Here is a 21,935-nt window from a genome sequence, read left to right as displayed (position 1 = left end):
TGTTCAAATACAGCTTTTAAATGTCACCATAAGATAAACAGCACTTTAAGCGTTCATCTTTGAGTGCATCAAGTTCCAGTTGCACATCTGCCTTCACAGTTGTCTTCACAGGTATCCACTAAGAGAAGACAGCTTAACATCATGGGTCTGAAAAGATGTGTAGCTGTCGGAGCTGTTACTGAGTGGACAAAAAAACTGGGCAAACCGCAGACCTCAACATTATTGAATGTTTCTGAGATTTCTGAGAAGCTAAAAATGCAACTTCAAAGACTGAACTTTTGAGGTGTGGTAAATATCCCTGCAGCATTTCTCTGAAAAACTGAAAGCAAGTCTTGATATTATATTTAATCATTGAAGCTTCTGTGAAATTTTCTGTGAAATATGTTGTCTGTTTGTTTTTCACCAACACTGAAAAAATAATAACTTGTACCTGATGGTTGTTTAATGAAAGGGTGATTTCTGACTTTTACACAGTAATGTATGCACTCCAGATTCCCAGTGAAGTCCACTTTTATTGTTTGAACTTTTTTAAAATTCTGATTACTCTATAATCATCAAAGCAATTACTGAGATATTGACAGCCCTAATCACAACACAACCTCACACTCAAACAGTCCACCTGGACTTTGAGGACACTCAAGCTAAACAGTCACATACAGGAAAAAACAAAACAAAATCCAGAACGCATACAGACCCAAAGGTCAGGACATTTCTAAAAACAGCCAGTTTCATCTTTATGCTCAAATCTTTTCCAGTTGAAAGGGGAATTACAGCAGAATGGCCTTTCAAGTTCAGGGCTGCTGACAGATATGGAGATAAGAATGTGTGTATGAGCGCATGTGTACAGGCACCCTTCTCACAACAAGTTCCAGTACTAAGCTGAGGAGGTGTGTATGTTTTTTGTGCATACATGTCTGGTACACTTTCGACCCTGAGCTCCAGCGCTACATTATGAACGATTATGTGTGAATTAGACTATTTGGACATGTAGATGTATGGATGCACATCATTTGGCTCCAGTGACTGGTTGGGGAGGACTCTCCAAAACCTTAATTTTGTTTCTTTTGAGCCATTCAGAGGTGGACTTGCTTGTGTGCTTCAGATCATTGTCCTGCTGCATAACCCAAATGAGCTTGAGCTTTAAGTCACAAACTGACAGGCGGATAATCTCCTCCAGGATTTTCTGATACAGAGCAGAATTCATAGTTCCTTCAGTTATGACAAGTTGTCCAGGTCCTGCAGAAACAAAGCAGCCCCAGACCATCACAATACCACCACGTTTGACTGCTGGTGTAATGTTCTTATGGTGGAATGCAGTGTTAGCTTCACGCCATGTAACGAATATTACCCCAAAAGCCTTGGGGGTGTTTTATGTTTTTGGCAAAAGCGAGACGAGCCTTTATGTTCTTTTTGGTTTGCGCCTTGCAACTCTCCCATGGATGCCATTTTAGTCAAGTGTCTTTCTTATTGTGGAATTGTGTACATTGACCTTAACTGAGGCAAGTGAGACCTGCAGTTCTTTACATGTTCGTCTGGGTTCTTTTGTGACCTCCTGGATGAGTCGTCAATGTGCTCTTGGTAAAATTTTGATAGGCCAGCCACTTCTGGGAAGGTTCACCACTGTTTTTTTCATTTTTGGATAACGGTTCTCACTGTAGTTTGCTTGAGCCCTAGAGCCTTAGCAATGGCTTTGTAAATCTTCCAGACTGGTAGATTTCAATGACTTTCTTTCAAATCTGTATTTGAATCTCTTTAGAACGTGGCATCATGTGCTGCTTTTTGAGACCTTCTAGCCTGTTTCACATTGCCAGACAGGTTCTGTTTAAGTGATGTTTAGATTCAATAGGTCTGGCAGTAATCATGCCTGGGTGTGGCTAGTGAAACTGAAACCAATAGTCAATTGAATTTGGTTAACTGGTTGATTTAGTAGGGGGCAGTCATGGGTTGGTACCTAACCCCCAACTGCTCCCCGGGTGCCGTGGATAGAGCTGCCCACCGCTCCGGGCAAGTGTGCTCACTGCCACCTAGTGTGTGTGTTCACTAGTGTGCATGTATGTGGGTGTTTCACTGCACGAATGGGTTAAATGCGGAGGTCTAATTCCTCTGTGTGCAAGCACAGTTGGGCAATGGTTCTGAATTCTAAATTCTAAAATTCTAAATACTTTTTCACACAGGATGAAGTAGGGCTGAACAGTATTTTTCCATCAATAAATAAAATCATCATTTAAAAACAGCGTTTTGTGTTTACGTGGGTTATCTTTGTCTGAGGCGCATTCAAGTGTGACAAATACGCAAAAAATAAAACAAATTGGGAAGAGGGCAAATATTTTTTTTCACAGCACTGTACATAAAATATACATTATATGTCTAAAAGTAGACACCCTTTCTAATTAGTGAATTCAGCTTCTTTAAAGGGCAGAGTGTGTAAGTAAATTAAATCTAATTGCATAACTTGTAGGATGGTCTAACAAATGCTAAACTTGTTGAATGATTGGTCACCTATCATAGCCCCTTAACCACAGTACACTTTTGGATGACTGGCCAAATTCCTACTTGTGTTAGCAAATAATATTTACCATTACAGTTACCGTAGCCACTCTTGGTTGAACGTAACTTTATCTCCAAATGTCGATATCTCACACAGATTCAAAGTCTGACTACTTTACAGAAAAACAAAAGCTTGAAAAGTGAAAAAGACCTGCTGTTGTGAGGTTGTTTATGTTGCTGTAGTTAGTTACAGTGTCAACAACTGTGTGCTATCAATTGGTCACACACTGCCAATATTTGAGGATGTATTTATTGTACTCCGGAAGAGCAGAATCTCTTTATATTACTCATTTTACTGTTTGTAACCCTCTACAAATACACTATATGGCCAAAAGCATATGGACACCCATGCATCGCACCCATATGGGCATTCCAAAACAATATGCAGTCACACTCCCCCATTTGCAGCTATAACAACCTCCACTCTTCTGGGAAGACTTTCCACAGCACTTTGGAACATGTTTGTGGGAACTTGTTCCCCTTTCAGTCAAAAGAGCATCTATGAGAGTAGACGATGATGTAGAATGAAAAGGCCTGGCTTGCAATTGATGTTTTAATCCATCCTGAAGGTGTTCAGTGGGGTCAGGGCTCTGTGGGGGCTGGGCGCTGAGAAAGTCGTTCAGAAAATCTGTGTCCCGACACCTATGCCAAAAGCATATCTACGGCTTCATCCGCTGTACAATCCAAACCTCCAGACTAGCTGGTTTCTTCACAGAGGGCTGCAGCATTCACAGCTCACACTTCTACCAGGCCCACTAGCCTCTCTTAGTGGTGGGCTAGGGGGTAACAGCACAGGGTATGCACAGGTTAACCAGCGCTTCATGGAGGTGATCTAACTCATAGTACAAAGGGCATACACTGCAGTATTAGTAAGGGTCTAGTACGGCAGGGCACTGTTTGAATACATGCTGGCTAGCACCGCGTTAGCGTGGCGTTCACTCCTGCGTGTGAGTGGGACCTCAGGTGCCCAAGTTGTTATGGTATATATTTCCAGATTTTTAACAGTGTAATTAAAAAGTATAAATATAGTACAAGAATGTGCTGACAAAATTTACTGTGTAGTCACCACGCCGCATTGTAAGTAGCACAGTTTTTTAAAGAGAAGAAATGTTTATGTTGGGCTTCTTTCATACAAGGACTTCTACGTTGAAGACCCTGAATACGTGAATAAGTGGTGGGAGTAAAGGGCTGTATTTTTGGATCTTAGCGCCAGAACTAACCATCCAGCATCAGTAACTGACCTCACTAATGCCTCATAGCAATGTTCAAACATTTAGAGGCTGTTACTGTGGAGAAGAGGGGACAACCTATTTATTAAAACTCTTGATTTCAGAAGAAACGTTGATGAGCAGGTGTCTACAAACTTTTGGACATACAGTGTCCGTCATACCTTTAGTGTCTGGCTCCAGCACTGGTGTGAGTGTGTCTCTCTGGTCTGCTGCATCCATGGAGATGCTTCTCTCTCTCTTGGCCTTGGTCTTCATCATTGCACCCACCCCAACGCTACCACCTGATTGGCTCACACTCTTCATCCCAGGGTTGCCTGGAGATATCTGATTGGCTTTGACTCCATGGCTCCCTGGCCCACTGCCCTTTGACCCCAGGTTGCCAGCAGATCCTTGCTGCTGCTGATTTACACTGGGGATCTGCGATTGCTTCCCATGATTGGTCAGTTTATTTTCAGGGTGCATTTGATTGGCTGATGAAGCAGAGGAAGCCAAGGTGGTAGAGTTACAGCAATAAGTTGTGTCTGTCAGTGAGACTTGCGCTGTGAAGATAGAATGAAGGAAGAAGAAAGAGAGTGTGAGATAAATTTTTAAGGGAGAGTCAGACATTCTTTCACACAATGGATTTCATCAGGAGACCATCTGGCCGCTTCTAAAGCCTGCAGTTCAGCTCCAAAAAGCAAGGCTGCAATACTGTAGCATCAAGCCAACCACAGCCACTACTTTTGGACAACTGTTAAAAAGTGTGGAATCAATGTCAAATGTTGTGAATCACCGAATCACAAATTTGATAAAGATGTATGTACACAATGACTGTAATATGATGTTAACATTTTATAGACAACAAACCATCTGTAGGAAGCTTCTAAGATGAAGTTTCTAAAATGAACACTAGGTCATCCTGTTGTCCTCAAAGCATTTAAAATGTTAAAAAAAAAAAACCCAAAAAAAAACATTGGTCTTACACTTTGGTGCTGGGTAACTCTGGGTAAGATAATTTTTATTCAACATTTCACCTACTGTGTTTCACTAAATATAATTAAACAGAGCATCCTTCTATCAATACCCCCCACTATTCAGTACAGAGGTCAAAGGTCACTGTCACAGTAACCCTGATGACAGAGAAGACGAGGGGCAAAAGATGGAGGGGGTAAAGTTGTTTTTTAAACAACCTCTGTTTTCCACATGTACGTTCTCTCATCTATCTGCTGAGCGATACAGTAATGCACTGGGTTATAATATTTTTGTTACTGGATCATAATAAGTTACGCCATCATACTATGGGTATCATCAGTGTTTCTACAATAACAATCAATGTATAGTAACTGCATACACTGCATATAATTTATCATTAACCAAATTCTTTTTTTTCCTTAGTTTCATTAAAAAAATATGCAAAATCAACACTGTACACCTATATGTTCATGATCTCATTGCCTAACAGTACAATACGTACACAATTTTATAACCCAAAAACATCAAAAAGCAATGTATTTCCCCATTAAAGCATGAAAACCAGGTGTATTTTTAATTGTTACTTTAATTTTCCAAAAATCTGCAGGTCTCCATGGCCAAACACATTTTCATTTTGCTATTAAACATTATAAGGCATTATGGCCTCTCTCACAATGCAGGATGTCTGGTTTAGCCAGTTAACTCTAAGCATAATCCAATCTAACACTGGATTTTTAGATCACTTTATACTAGGCTACTTTACCACAGCAACTTAAGCTGAAAGCCTAACCTGTTCCAGGGCAGGTTAAGTTTGTGCTTACGGATCATAAACTGCTCTTGATTCGAACTCAGGGCTGAGCTTCTGACCAATCATAAACTAATAGAGGTAGTCACTTTTTTTGGCATCGATCACATGAAAAATCACTTTTTAACAAAGGAAGGAAACAATGCTACAAAAATATTACATGTTTAAAGCAAGTATACCAATAAGCAGTAAAACGGTGGCAGTCATGACAGCGTTGCTTTTTTCCATTATTAATGTCTTACTTTCTACATATTTATGTAGATTTCTATGATAAATAATTGGCTGTTTGTCCTAAACATGACATTTTCATGTGCACACATAAAAGGATTGAAGTAGAAACTGAGTATCGAAACTGAGTTAATATAGAAAGTTGTCAGCTGCTGTTGTAAAATAAGTTAACTGCAGTTCCATTTAGGTTTGTGCCACTTGGGCTGTTTTTACACCTAGTTTGGAAATAGACTGAAAAAATCTGATTTTGGGTTTTTGTGATATTGTATCTCTTTCATTTGTTTTTTCATTTGGTTTGGTTGGTTTCACACCGCAACAGCTAAAGTGGACCAAATGAAGTGCTTGTTATTGGTCAGAGATTTTACACTGGTACACTCACATCTGCCACCATTTGAGCTAAAAAAAAAACTACTTTGCATGAAACTAGAACTGCTTAACATCTATTTGTGTCACAGTCAAAGCAAAAATAATAAACCTTACTTGATATGTGCTGTTTTGTGGTTGGTTTGTTAAGTTAATTTGTAAATTAAAGGCATTGCTTCGCTATTATTTTTTTTGCTTCTCTGCCATTATTAGCAGCAGCTCGTGCCGTCAAAATCAGCATCTGTCAAAAGTCAGAGATTAAAACAGGCAAATACTTTAGACAGTACATTGCTGATGTGCTGCTAGAAGAAGAGGAAAGTGTGCTCTGATGCTGATTTCCCTCATTTGGTGCAAACCATTTAAAAATTAGACCTGTAATTTTTGACTGATCACATTTCCTTTGTTTGGTGCACAACTGAGTATGTGTAGAGTTTTCACACCTGTCAAGACAGACCAATCTAAGTTGAACTTGGTTCACGAGACAGGCTCATGGCTTTTCTTGTTTGGCTTCAAAGGGTTAAAAATAGCTGCTGTTTGACTGGTGCACTTTATCTTCTCCAACTTTGTTTAAACCTCAGAAAAAAATAAATACCACAATACACGTTGTGTACTGAGAAATTTTGCAATATCTCCCACCCCTAACTGGAATTATGGAATGGCTCTATTCACTAGCAGCTTCCAGAAAAGAAACAGCCAATCGCTGACTGACTTACTGTCTGTTCACTGAACTTCTAATAACTGAGGTTACCAAGTGAGGAAGAGAAGTTCATTTACTCACCTCACTGTGATGACAGCCTCAGACACTGGGGCATTCCCACATCAGATCTCCTCACTGCTCACACACTGATCTGTAACAAAAATAAAGAAGTAAAAGTCAAATTACAGGCTTCTAAACTATGGACACATTTACAGCACAATGTGATGCAAAGGTATCGTTCTCAACAAGATGGTCAAAGTGAGTTTTTGATAAAAGGGACAGAGAGAAGTGTAGTGTACCTACCCCTTTAAGAAAAAAAAGGCAAGAGAAGCGAGCTTTGGCCAGGGGTGGAGCTTGCTACCTAGAAGTGAGTTTCACTATTACAGGCCCCTCCCACAGCTTGCAGTTTGAAAACCGCAAAATTACCACACATTCCTCAGCACTATCTAAGGTCTCTCTCTCTCTCTCTCTCTCTCTTCCTCTCTCCATTTTAAATTTGGTTATGAAATAGCACATTATATATGGAAAAACATCCCCATTTTGGAACTGTTAAGCAGTTTATATTTTAAGAGTAATGTGTATTTTAGGCAGCCAGTCAGCAAGAAGAGAAAGAAAGTTTGGGCCATCTAATAAACTGACCACATTCTGAGAGTTAATACGGACCCAGGAGAGCACATACACTTACACACACCCCTCTTCACTCCGTCTGCTTTTACCACAGCTGCCAGGGCCAAAGGGACCGTGTGTGTGTGTGTGTGTGTGTTAGCAGGCAGTGCTGACGCAGGATTAAGTTTCTGTACTGTGAATGGAGAAAGCACAGCTCAGAACACTGTTCCCATTCCAGCAACACTACTCTTCTAGCTCTGAGACAACACATAACCCACCGGCCACCTGCCTGTGTCTATAACCTGCACACCTCTGCTGCATTCAAAATGGAAGGAAAAACTTAGAATGGAAGGTACAGTAACCAGATTTTTACCCAGGTAATTTTGGACAATTTCTGTTGGCTCATTCATCATGAAATTTTAACACAATGCAAGGGTTAACTGGATGCAAAAAAGTAAAAAAGTAAAAATACAAGGATTTTATGTAACAATGACGATATACAGTACGACTTTAAAGTCTAAGGCACCTAAGCATATTTGGTTAAAACAATAAATCTTGGTAACAAGTCTAAATACAGTACAAATTAATAATAATTTCCTAATTTGAGCTAAAGTGAAGAACAAAGTTTGGTTCCAGATGTCCTCCAGCCGACACAGGGATTTGTGAAATGCCATCATTAGCACACCTGATTTGTTATAATGAAGCAACGACTAGCCAGACTAGGTTCTGGATGACAACTACAGTTAGTACTAGGCTGCCACGAGGAGAGGTTTGGAAATGGTTAAAAAAACATGCTACCTATTGTAATGTTGTTCGTATTTATGCTAATATTTGTCTTTTTCTGAACAAATAAACACTTATTTTCCAGATAAACAGCTTTTTAATTGTAATTTTTTAATGTGTCTTAGCTTTTTGAGGTATTATATTCAAAACAAAATTGCACAGAAGCCTCAACAACTGTTTGCATTCTCTGCTTCTCACAGTCCAAGTAATCCCAAACACATTCAATGACGTTGAAGTCTGTGTTCTGTCTAGGTTTGGTGTGCTGGTGCAAATTTTCTTCTTCATTGTTTTTTGTCTATTTCCTTTTCTCAGTAACAACTTCTTCACAGCTACACATCCTTTCAGATCCATAGTTTTGAGCTTCTCAAAGTAGAAGGATGGTGAGAAAGATTAGAGAACCTCTATATGTGTGTTACAGTCTGATATATCTGATAAAATTGGCTGATATTACAGTTTCTACAGAAGTATCAATACAAATGGTAAAAATGAGGTTTCAGAACAGTTCAGAATGCACCTTCTTGGCATAATCATGTACAGGAGTCAGCTTGCTCCCATCATAATGACTTACTAGAGGTGCACTGATCTTGCATTTTTACAGCCGATCCCAATTTTCTTCACAGTTAAATTGGCTAGCATACTAGCATAAGGTTTCACTTGTCTACATGGGTATGGGCATACATTACATTTAAAAATTCAACTTTATGTTCAACATAAAAATCACATTAACATACAACGTCCAATGAGATCAACAGTGGCTGCCTCTTCCATATCCTCCCCAACTGCAGCCTCTCACTCTCAACCTGCTATGCTATGTCTTGTTTTGAGGGGAGCTGGAGCTTTCCACTTTGCTGTTGCTTTTATTAGTTTGGTTTGGTGATTTACTCATAGTTCTCCCGCAAGCAGCAAACTCTGCCGGCATACTCTGGTGCTAATGCTACTGATATTATTGATATTATTGTGTGTTTTACTTGTAAATGATACTTCGAAGTTATCCATAAATGCTGCCACTTAAAAGCTAAATTTGAACAAGAAGACTACACAGCAACAGAGTCATAGCTACAGTGTGCAAATAGCTGGGCTCAGGGTAGAATTACGGATAGTTTGAAGGGTCAAACTATGAAAACACCCGGGATGCATCGATATCGATACCGTGGTCATTTGCTCGTACTTAATAAAAATTCAATGATACCAACATTTCGATGCCAGCTGATAACATGTGAGGTAAGCCTGCATACACTGCAGTGCTAATGAATAAACGCAGTGAAGGAGGCTCTGCATAGAGAAGTGTTACTGACTTTGTGACAGTCGGACACAAAGTTGTCGGTCTCTTTAAACATTCCGCCTTGGAAGATTTCCGCCAGACCTACTGTGTGATCTTAGCCCGTTTTAAACACACAATCACAACATCTTCACCAATACAGGTGGAGACACAGGAGACACTCTGTTTGAATAGTACAGCGAGGTATAAACGTTAATACAGAGATAAAAAAATAGGCTGAAGAGAGGCCACGCTGTCCTACCATGTGCGTCACTGCCTGGCTTTTAGCTTCAGTGCACAGTGTTACCAGCGAGGCTCAGTTTTTCAACATGTTTGCTGGGTACTCAGCAAACATGTTGAAAAACAGCGCGTTATTTTGAATGAAAAAGCTTTATTTAAAACTTGTCACAGACAGAGCTGTCTGTCGAGGTTTCGTTTTACATAGTATGGGCTGAGCGTTTTCACACAGTGTAAATATATAAATCGTAGGCTTTGTCTGTACATTCTATTCACGTACAGTGTGAGATACCAAAGAACAAACAGTCTGGCTTTAAAGGACATTCAACTACAGCTTAACCAGCCAATCAAAAGACTCCAACAAGACGTAACTCCACACGTGAGCTCCCCAGATGCGTTCGCCTCAGATGTGTTTCTTGCTGTCACTGCGGTACAGTGACTGTTGTTGAAAGACACCGATGAGGAACAAAACTACAGCTGTACAGAAGCGCAAAGCCAACCTCTTCTCCACTGCAGCGCTGCTCACTCCAAGGCAGCATTACATAATACAGCATAACTAGCTAATGCTAATTTGAAACCAGCTAGATTTTAATGATTTAACTGTTAAGATACACTGCATTTATTTACACTAACAACTTCTTAATTCTGAGTAGGTTACTCAATATAGACTTGTTATCGGCAAGTACTAACAATTATGTACTCGTACTTGGCATGAAAACAATGGTATCAACGCATGCTTAGAAAACATGTTAACATAGTGCTGTAAGGAAAACAAATAAAAAAATAAGAGTCTGCAAAACTGGAGCTCAAAAAAATAATGCAGATACAATGAAAAGATACAAAGAAAACTGGACTTCTAAAAACATGCAGGACCTAGTAAGCTGCCAAAACTGCCCATCAGACAAACAGTACTTAAAGCTTTGAAAGATGGGAAAAAAAAAACCAAGCTCGCTCTTACTTCAGATCTGAAAAAATCTACAGGTGTTTCTGTCCATTCTTCAACCGTGAGAAGACAACTCAACACAATGGGTCTGAAAGGATGTGGAACTCAGCCAAGAAGCTGTTACTGAGAAAAAGAAACAGAAAAAACATGCAAATCAAACAAAGAAGCTGCTGGTGTTCTCAGAACGACTGACTCCAGAGCTCAGACCTCAACATCACTGAATGTGTTTGGGACCACTTGGATCGTGAAAAGCAGAAAATGCTTGGAGGTGTGAAAAAACATCCCTGTACATTTCTTTGAAAGACAGAAAGCAAGTCCTGAAAAGAATGAATGATGCAATAAAGGCAAAGGACTCACACACTAAATACTGAAACTTGTATTGAGCTGTTGAGGCTTTGGTGTAATTTTCTGCTTTTATTCTGAAACTGAAAAATGAATGAACTTATCAGCTGTTTTGACCAACTGGAAATTAAAGAATTATGTCTGATTGTTGCACAGTTCTGTACTTGTGAAAGACTGTGTTTCTGAAATAGGTGTGCAGAATAAGGGTTTGTCATGCAGGCTTATGAGAAGACAAGCATTCAGTACATTTCTGTCTCTCTGTGTGCAGGTCTCAACAAGATTACCTCCACACCTGTTGCACAAGGAGCACACACACACACACACACACACACACACGCACACACACACACACACACACAAACACAAAACAACTCCATACAATACTCACATTCACACACATAAGCTGAAGATTTTGGCCTGTTATAACTGCTTTTTAAGAGAATGAAACGCACACACACACACACGCATCTTCCAGTAAGAACAAAGACCGCTGCTGGTGACGTTGACAGGGTCCCACACAGATTTCCATCAGAGTGCCATTTCAGGGAGATGACCTCAAAAACACCCCCACCCACAGCACACAAACCTCTCTCTCACTCACAAACACACACACACGCACCGCTGCATCTGTCTCCCAGTTACCGTTTCACTCTCACACACACCCTTTTTCAGGTCTATCTCTCTCTAAAGTCTGCCATTTTTACACATGGACACATACACAAACACACACACACACACACACACAGACATGCACACACGCACAAACACACCCCCCACACACACACAGACATGCACACTCTTTCTCATGAATTGCAACTTTTTCCACTCATTCTCTATATCATTTTTTCAATCAGGACCCTTCTAGGTCTTCAGAGAGGATCAACAAAAATATTTATGCAGTAAAAATACAGTCATTTTTGTTTATTTTATTTAATATTGTCATTATGCATGTTGTATTTAAATTCTGCAATTATTGTAATAATACTATTCTTATTTTAAGTTTTGGTTGTAAACTGTGTTACATTCTTGGACCATCAGAAAACTGTACAATTAGGTTTTTTCCTTTAGTGGTATCTAGTTAGACACAACCAAATGAGTTTTCCTATTGGTTAGGAATTCAGGAGCTGAACTAACATACCGTCATGTCCGTAAGTATTTGGACAGTGACACATTTTTGTCACTTCGCCTCTGTACACCACCATGGATTTGAAATGAAGCAGTCAAAATGTGATTGAAATGTAGACTTTTTCAAGGGGTTTGACAAAAAATACTGCATTAACCATTCAGGAACTATGGCCATTTGTTGCAAAGTCCCTCCATTTTCACAGGCTCAAAAGTAACTGGACAGTCGACTGATAAGCAGCTCCATGGCCAGGTTTGGCCTGTTCCCTCATTATTTCATGACAAATTGAGCAGATAAAAGACTTGATTCCAAGATCTTGAGTTGATTCCAAGTGTTAAATACGCATTTGGTAGCTCTCCATGGGAACTCTCAAGTGAAGGGGGCCAACACTAGGCTGAAAAACAAAACAAACCTATCAGAAAGATAGGCGAAACTTCAGGAGTGTTTAATTCAACAATTTGGCACATTCATTGTAGGCATTTCATTGTCAAAACCTACAATCGAGAGATGCCTTCACGAATGTAAATACAGAGGGTTTACCTCAAGATGCGAACCACTGGTAACATGCAAGAACAGAAAGCCCAGATTTGACTTTGCTAGAAAACATCTATAAAAAGTCTGCTCAGTTCAGAAACAGATGAAACCAAAAGTAACTTGTACTAGAATGATGGGAGGAGAAGAGTATGGAGAGGGAATGGAAGGCCTTATGATTCAAAGTGCACCACATCATCTGTCAAACATGGTGGCGGCAGTGTTATGGCAGGGGCATGTATGGCGGGCAAAGAAACTAGGTCAGTGGTGTTTATTGATGTTGTGACTGCTGATAGGGCAGCAGGATGAATGTTGCAAATAAATGCTGCAAAATTGATAGGACGGTGCTTGACAGCATAGATCGATAATGATCCAAAACATACCGCAAGAGCAACCCAAGAGCTTCTTAAGGCATAGAAATGGAATGTTCTTAAATGGCTGAGTCAGTCACTTGACCTCAACTCAATTGAGCATGTTTTTCACTTACTGAAGACAAAACTGAAGGCAGAAAGACCCACAAACAAGCATCAACTGATGACAGCTGCAGTAATGCCTGGCAAAGCATCTCAAGGGAGGAAACTCAGCATTTGGTGATGTCCATGGGTTCCAGACTTCAGGCAGTCATTGACCGCAAAGCATTTGAATCCAAGTTTTAAAAATAATCCTTGCATTTATAATTATGTTAGTTTGTCCAGTTACTTTTAAGCCTGTGAAAATGAAGGCACTATGTAAAAAATGGCTGTAATTTCTACACGGTTAATGCAATATTCTTGTTAAACCCCTTAAAGCTGAAAGTCTACACTTCAATCACTTCGTAACTGTTTCATTTAAAATTCACTGTGGTGCAAAGGTGCAAAAAAATGTGTCACTGTCCAAATACTTATGAACCTGACTGTAATTATAAGTTCTAATGGGCAGAACCAAATATGTGAGAAAAAAACATCACTCTCGGCCAGAGGTTGTTAACTGGCGCACTGCAGTTTAGATGTGGATGGCAAAGTATTTCACAACATGAACCGTAAAAAAAACAAGTTAACAAGGAAAACATTGTTTTAAAAAGGAATAAACCGAAACTTTTTCTCTCCATTTCAACTTCAAAAAACAGGTCTTTTCAGAGTCTGTGGTGCCTTTAACATGTTTAAATGCTAAGCACTAGTGTGAAACCAAATAATCATTTTAAATTCATATACCCACCAGATTCAGCTCTGAGGAATAAAAAAAATGAACCCATTCCCTGACAGCGCAAGAGCATTGTGGATAAGTATTTTAAAAGATATTTAAAAATATTTAAGACATTTTTTATACCATAGCCAATGGCCATACAATTTTGCTTATTAAAGTATGTGAATAACAAAACAGTTTATCAAAATATATTTGATGTGTCCATTTGGTTGTCTGGACAAATAATTAATGGTTAAGCATTTAAAGCAGGGGTGTCCAATCTCCAAATACTCCAAGCAAGCTGAAGCACACCTGATTCTACGTGTTTAATCAGTTGGTCTTAGTCTTCAAACATTTCATCAGGTGACCTCCCGCTTTGTTGGAGTGAAAATCTGCAGCCACACCGGCCCTCTGTAGATAAGATTGGACACCCCAGATTTAAAGGTAAACCCGTTGTCGCCATTTACTTATGTTAGTTCGCTTATCTGGACCTTTGTAAACAAGAAATTTAATGTAACTGGACTTTCAGTTGAATACCCCTGCTCTAGGCCCTCTGGAAGCCCCAGGCACATCTCTGCCCACGAATATGAGCCATAGTCTAACCAAGTTTCAGTCAGCTGATAGAAATGAAAAACAGTAGCAGCTCTATGTCAGACCTCTTTACTGAAGAAGCCGCTGTAAAACTACTACAAGGTAAAATATATTTGTCTGTCGCAAATTTAAATTAAACACAGGATGTCTTTTCCAAACTTTACATGTATGTGTTTAAAGCTTGAACAGCAAAAAAATGTTCATGTGAATTGCGTTTAGCCTTGTGCTTAAATACCACTAGAAAATCAATAGGGATGCTAGCAGAAATCAGCATTGTTTTAGTGGTGTTTTTTTCGGTTTTAACATTTGTGGCCTGAACTGAAAGCCTAGCACTAACAATCATGGTTCTCCATTGGTCCTATTCATCCAACATCATCTCTTTCTTTTTCCCTCTCTTACCCTCACAAGGTGCCTGTGATGGCGAGCAGGGCAATAATTAGTCATTAACTAACACACGCACGCACACGCACACATACACACATGCACACATGCACACACACAGCAGCTTTGTTCCTTGCTGCAGCCTTCATCACTCATTAACTCTTGGAGGAAACAGATCCTGTCTTGCTCTCGATAGCTTATCGACCACTGGACACTTTTTCTCTGACACCATTTATCCGCATCATGAGGTGTCACACTACACTCCACTCCAGATGGGGAGAGGGCCTGGGTGGCCAAGTAGGGCAAGAATCCACACCTCATGGGCTGCAAATTGACTTATGCAAGCTCCACCCATGAATCTGTTCTTTTGTAGGAACTGCTGCAAGATTGGACAAGCTTTAGAGAACACGGGAACAAATTCCAATCAACTTAATGGGAACGGTTTTAGTCAAAAAAATAAAATTACAGTACATCATTCATTTCAAATTATTTTTATTTGGAAGGTGTGAGAAAAGTCACACTTCTGGATGGTTCAGACAGTAGTTGTTGTGGTCATATAATCAAGCTACTCTCTCTTTATGTTCTTTATGTTCTAATGTTGATATATATATATATATATATATATATATATATATATATAGCAAGTATGGTGGGAAATTATAAATTCAGTTTATAAAGGACTTTCTAATTAGCTGATGAGCTTAATCAGGTGTTTTGACCCACGAGGACCGGAGTTTGACGCATGTGGTGTAGGCTATGACATTAACTTGGCTAAATACACACACACACAAACACACATATACACACACACACACCTTCTTCTAAGCTGCTTATCCTTCTGGGTTCAAAAAACTGTACATGATCTATCCTACCAGTGTGACTTTTCACACCCATACAAAATAAATATAAAATTGTGTTGTGCACTTCTATTTTCATTAGGTTGCAAAGCATGTCCAACCTCGCAAAACTAGCCATGAACACATGGGTGGGTGAGGCTTGGACAGGTCATTTTTTACCAGCTTTTAGTGTCGTGTAGTCTGCCCTACTAAGTACCTGGCTTCATTCCATTCACTGCAAAATGCTGGAAAAAGATGCACACTATTGCTAATAATATGCAAGAAATCAGCTCCAAACTGCAGTGGGAGGGGTGTGAGTGCATAAGTGTTGTGTGTAAGAGAGACAGAAAGAAAACAGTATGCTTCTTCGAGCAAAACAACATGGCATACAAAGAAAAGCAGTTTCTTCCTCTGGTTTTTCTAAGAATTCAAGCCCAGGTGCCCAGTTAGCATTCATTTCAAATGTGAGCACCTGCTTGCCCCATAACAGCCTGAGAAGGTGAACTGTGGAGTACATGATTTGTGCCAAACTCAGTAAACAATAAAGCTGTAATGATTGCGTAACTAAACTTTATTACATAATACAAAAAATCATTGATTAATTGCCAGTGACTAGCAGACAATGACAACCACGGTATTCTGACTATTAAATTGCAGGCTGAAGGTTTTCACAAGAAGGAGCTAAAAGGGAGGAAACCAACAAAAGCAGAACATATGCATGTATGCTTGCAGTCACACAAGGCATGTATATGAACCAAAACCTACTGAACACCCTAGCTGAGAAACTGTTTTTTTAACAATTAAGTCTAGATTGACCAGCTCTGCAGACAGGGCCTAAGTAACAGGTTCTCCAACTTTTAATAATATTTACTGAAGGGCTCGTTATAAAACATGAAAACATGCAAAGCGACACGCAAAGTAAACAAAAAGTTAACTTGAATGTTCGTTATAAATTTCAAGCATTATTACACCCAGTGATGGAAGTGAGTGTGCATAAGTGCTAGCTTACTACCATAAAATGGTAGATCTCATAAGGGAAAAACAGCACTTTGGTAGCTGGTTAACAAAGACTACTTATAAGGCGAAGGCTTCAGCAATAAACACTGCTATTTAATACTATATGTAAACGTTGTTGGCCTTTAAAAAAGAAACAAAAAGACCTAACTCTTTTTACTGAATTAATCATCAAAATAATTGGTAGGTTTCTTGATTACTAATTGTACCAATGGTGAGAACCCAAATAAACAATATCCACCCATCCCGCTGTTCATTATACTTACAAAATATGGTACCAAATAGAACAATGTTGTGGTTCTTTAGTTTTACTGTACAGTAAAGCATACTTTTCTGACAACGTGTTGCTTGTTGGTTGCTACTGCAATACTGGTCTTTGCAATTTGCTGCAATACGCAGATGAGCCTTATACTTAGTCATCAGTGTTTTTAATATATAACAAGGCGTATCACAACTTTAATATACAGCAATATAATCGTAATACTAGTATTTTGTTCATATTGTGCAGCTAAATCCTTTCTGATATCAAACAGTACTCTTTCAGAGGTTCTGCAGGTTGCTACAATAGAGTGATTCAGGCTTCTCTTATTTCTTTGGTGTACCTTATGCTATACAATTCCCACAGTAGCATCCCCCTGGCTATCATGACTTCCAATGACATCTGGATTTAGTTCACTGTTGAACTGAAGAGATCCAGTTCAAATGGTTTGCGCACACCGTGTGGAAAGGTAGACTAAAGGTAAATCCTGCCTTGTGGCTCCTCTGTGGTTATATGATTCACTACAAGAAAATAACTGACTTGTATTTCAAACACACTGTACTTTTTCTCAAAAAGGAGAAGTAATTCCCCTGCAAGATAAGTACTCGCCTAAGTTGTCTACTGTTGTTAGGAAAGTAGGAAGTTTACTTACTGTACCATCACAGGATCTTCAACCTTGTGATTATGTAAGAGAGGTCTGTTACCAGTGCCCTTGACTACCATACAGGGAGACCTTTTATACTTTGAAAACCCTATTTCCAAAAAGTCAGAGACCAGCTTTTCATTTATTTAATTTCCAATCAAAACGTCCATTATGCACAAGTTAGTCATTTCCAGGGTCAGGAAAAAAACACAAAATTATACAGAAGCCTCAACAACTAAACATTAGTTTTAGTTGTTGAATTTAGTTAAATTTTTTTGGAAGACTTGTTTTCATGTTTTTTTTTTGTTTTGTTTTGTTCTGTTTTAAATCTGCAGGTCTATTTGTCCACACCTCCAAGCTGGTTGTTTTTTCTGCTTCTCACAATCCAATAACGACCCAAAAACATTAAATAATGGTCAGTCCATTGTTCTGACAACACCAACAGCTCCTTTGTTTAATTTGCAAATGTTCTTCTTTTTGTCTGTTTCCTTTCCTAAGTACACACACATCCTTTCCGACCCATAGCTTCTTCCCCTTAAGAGACGTTCCACTTCCTTAAACAAGCTGATTATCTCCTCAAAAATATCTACTAAAAAATGACTACCTTGTACTCATTTTGAATGGAAATCTAACAAGTGAAGGGTTTACTCTGACCTCTGCACAGTACTGTACATACTACAGTACTGTACACACTGTACAGAGTATAGTATTGAGGTTTCCCACCTATATACACATGAAGTTGTGTATTTTTAGTGGGCTGAGGTGTATTTATATCCCCAGAGTCCCTAAGGAGAGCCGAGTGAGGGGAAAATTCAGGGCCTGCTCCTACACATACAGCCACAGAGCAGCACTGTGGAGCCATACAGTCCAAAGTATGTGATAGAAATGAATAGAGTTCAGCACCGACAACACACACACACACACACTTATGCGCACATACACACAGTCAAGGCTTTATGACACTGGCCTCGGCTTAACAAACTGCATTTGTGCGTGGCGCCAGTGGAAATGTAGAGAGTGTTGGATGGAGAGAGAGAGAGAGAGAGAGAGAGAGAGAGAGAGAGAGGGAGAAAGGAAGAGAGAGAGTAGGAATGTACACAAGCTGATGCTCGCTCTCACTCGGCCTCCTTCCCTCTCACCCACTCTCTATGCCTCTCTCTCAGGCTGTGTGGCCTGACTCTGTCTGGCAGGCAAGGCTGTTTGTTTCCAAAACAACATGCTCTTTGACTTTTGCAACTTAACCTTGTCAGCGTTGCCAGGCTGCAGGCTGATTTAATTGAGTTGAAGTAGCAGTAAGAAGTGGAGATTGTTTGCCAGTTAAAAGGCAAATCTGTATTGATTGGAGATTTTTGGGGTGGGGGGACGGAGACGAAAACTTAGTCTGTTGAAGCAGCCACTCATGGCCCAGGTCATCTCACTGTATGACTAGTGTTATTAAATGCAGTACACAATATACAACATCCTTACGAGCAGCAGATTAATGCAATTACAGCAAGGTCACATTATATAATCAATGTGATTCACGTTCACATGCAGTGAGTAGACTATGACGTACATACATACACAAACACACTCATAAGAGTGACCTGAATCTTATTCTCAGTAGCACACACACAAACACACATCATCTAAACCACTTATCTTTCTGGGTTGCACTTCACTGGGCAGAAGGCAGGATACATCCTGGACAGGCCACCAGGTGTGACTCACAATCACACCTAGAGGCAATTTAGCAAGTTCAATTAGCCTGACTGCATGTCTTTGGACTGTGGGAGGAGTACCCAGAGGAAACCCACATAGACACGGGGAGAACATGCAAACTCCACACAGAAAGGACTCAGCCGGGAATCGAACCCAGGCCCTTCTTGCTGTGAGGTGACAGAGCTACCCACTGCGCCACCATGCCGCCCTCTCTGTAGGTTATTAAAAAAATGGATGGCTGTCCCCTTTCAGTTTTAAAAGAAACATGCAACTTTTGTACAAAGGGCTTTAAAAGTCAGAACTATTTTGTTGGTCTTTACATTGTAGATTACCACTGCAACACGCCGTCACAAATACATAAACTCAGACGTGCACATTCACGCCTACCCTTAGCATATCTCCCTATTTAACACAGCAGATCAAAGGTCTTTGGTGTTGTACTTGAGCCTTTGCTAAGTATCACCTGACAGGCTGCCCTTTGGTCTGCTGCTGCATGGGGGGAAGCGAAAGGTAAACAGGGTGAGCCTGATGGACACGCTGAGACGCTCTAATCATTCACCCACTACTGGTCCTTAAAAGCACATAAGCACATCCGGGCCAGCGCCATTCGACCCTGCCTGCTGGATGCGCGTATTCATCCTTTGCTGAAGCTTTTTAACTTCTCACAGGCTCCGTTTTTCCTGACCAGCATCTGTCTGAGACGGGGCTTCACGAGGACAGCTAGCAGAAAAGCCTTGAGTGCACATTGCCACAATTCCTTGATTAAACTCAATTATTCAATTTATTTTAAAATTATCATTGAGGAATCTGCAATTATTACTTGGTAATTTGCATGATGGTGCGTATTTTAAATTCTCCTACAGGACAAAAGGAATGTGCATTCTGGTATTCTGATTAGGTTTGGTGGTATCTATTTTTTCATGTCTTCCTGACATTTCACCAGGGTATATAGTATATGACTGTATTTGAGTGAAAAAAATAAAAATAAAAGCTGAGCATCTGGCAATACAAGTCATTACAGCATGTATACACCATCTAGCCTACAATGCTATGTATCTAACATGCAATTAGCCCACGCCGAAGAGTCTTTCTGGGTTTATATACTTATGGCCCACAGAATAATAAATAAAGAAGTCACCTCAAGACAAAATTTTATCTGGTAGTATTTTCATGATTCCATATCTAGTCATATTTAATTGTTTAACTAGGAGAACTATAGACCAAAAATGACTTAATTTGAGTGAAACTGCGTTAGCCATCATGCAGTGTAAACTCTGCAATCGTCTGAAAGTAAACGGGGTCACCAACGTGAAAAGCTGAGTGCTAGGAAAATGCTTTTTGTCATCTTGTCTAGCATTATTTCAAAACTGGAAAAAGGAGTTTGATTTACATGATTTCCATATAAGTGAAAACAGTGCACGATTTTCAAGTCAATAAATTTCAATGAATGTCCAACCATCTATCGAACAAGTGATGAATATTTAACAGTGCTGCTAACAGGAGAGTGGTGCTGGTTAGCATTAGCTTTGCTAGCATGCTAGCTAACAGCTCTGCCTACCACTTGTGACTATCTAAAAGCCTTGCCAAGTTTAGATGATTTAAAAACACTGATTAAAATCTGAGGGAGTGAAGTCGAGCAACCTCTAAAGGGACAGAAAGGCGAAATTAAACCTGTTCTGTAGTGTTGGGATCTTTAGCCTGATAGGCTACCCTAACGTTAGCTTTACAAACAGGCTACATTCTCAAACAATGCCTCACACCACAGTACAGTCTTGATTCTGAAAATTGATGCTCTGCTGACAAAAATTTTCATGATGAAAATGTTTGAGAGCAAACGTAGAGTGACTAATCAAACCTGTGCTGTGTGCAGAGAATGTGTGGGTCTGATGTGTGCAGCTCTTTGCCATAGTTGAGCTGCTATTATGCTCAGTTTTTCTGAGATTTTTGTCCGGCTCCGATTTCCACCCTCTTTCTTTCAGAGCTACCTGTCGGTGAGCTGCTACGCGGCCAATCACTCAGCCCTTTAGATATAAATGGGTGGAATGTGTTTTTTTTGTTTTATCAATTGTAAACACAGTCATCATTTTTACATACATGGTATTACCATCATACTGCCCAACCCTAATTCTGATCTATGAGTATGTGAAAGAGTTAAAAACATTTGTTTTTTAAACATTTGTTTAAACAATTAAATTTGCTTCACTTTCTCCAAAATTAAGTGCTGTTGAGAGGCTAAAAAAAGTACAAATATTTAGCAACACACAGAGGAACACATTTAAGAAACATGTTTTATTACATCCAAGGGATATCAGCAGAAGCAGGGTAGAGGCTGCCTCTTCAGATGGGCTAATGAGCCAGTGCTTGAGGACTTGTCTTCTACACAAGGCCTTTATGATCTTTTCTCCTCGGCAGACAAAGTGGCAATGTGTTAGTTTGTCAGAGAAATATCTCTCAATTCTTTCTAGGCCTAGCTAGGGTAGTTTACTCTAGCATTTTGAACATCAGCTAGAGTAGTACAGTTAATTAGCAAAAAAGCTGCTCCGGAACCGGCCGTGCATCTACAGTGGACTATCACCTACAGGGCGATTCACTCGAAAGAGGCCCCGAATATTCTGTTGTAACTCCTGTTAAAAACGAAGCATTCTGAACCAAAAAAATACACTACATACTTTGTAATCGACTGCATTACATGCGATGCTGCATGTG

General features: G+C 39.7%; 1 protein-coding gene across 6 annotated transcripts in view; it reads right to left on the bottom strand.

Moving 5' to 3' along the window:
* The window catches only part of bcl9l (bcl9 like), a 68,207-nt gene that overhangs the window by 19,608 nt on the left and 26,664 nt on the right, over window positions 1–21,935 (bottom strand). For 3 of the 6 annotated variants that reach the window (XM_036561673.1, XM_036561678.1, XM_036561679.1), the window contains exons 1-3: window positions 7,506–7,524; window positions 6,902–6,971; window positions 3,938–4,315 (exon numbers count right to left, since the gene is read on the bottom strand). In XM_036561673.1, coding sequence (XP_036417566.1) covers window positions 3,938–4,238 — 301 coding nt within the window. In that variant the 5' untranslated portion in view covers window positions 4,239–4,315; window positions 6,902–6,971; window positions 7,506–7,524. Of the gene's footprint in view, window positions 1–3,937; window positions 4,316–6,901; window positions 6,972–7,505; window positions 7,525–21,935 lie in introns of those variants that run through there. The other 3 variants (XM_036561676.1, XM_036561674.1, XM_036561677.1) reach the window with 1 other exon arrangement.

The sequence above is a fragment of the Colossoma macropomum genome, unplaced genomic scaffold (genome assembly GCF_904425465.1).
Source record: "Colossoma macropomum unplaced genomic scaffold, Colossoma_macropomum, whole genome shotgun sequence".
Classification (NCBI taxonomy): Eukaryota; Metazoa; Chordata; class Actinopteri; order Characiformes; family Serrasalmidae; genus Colossoma; species Colossoma macropomum.
This window is presented reverse-complemented; position numbering and strand designations above follow the sequence as displayed.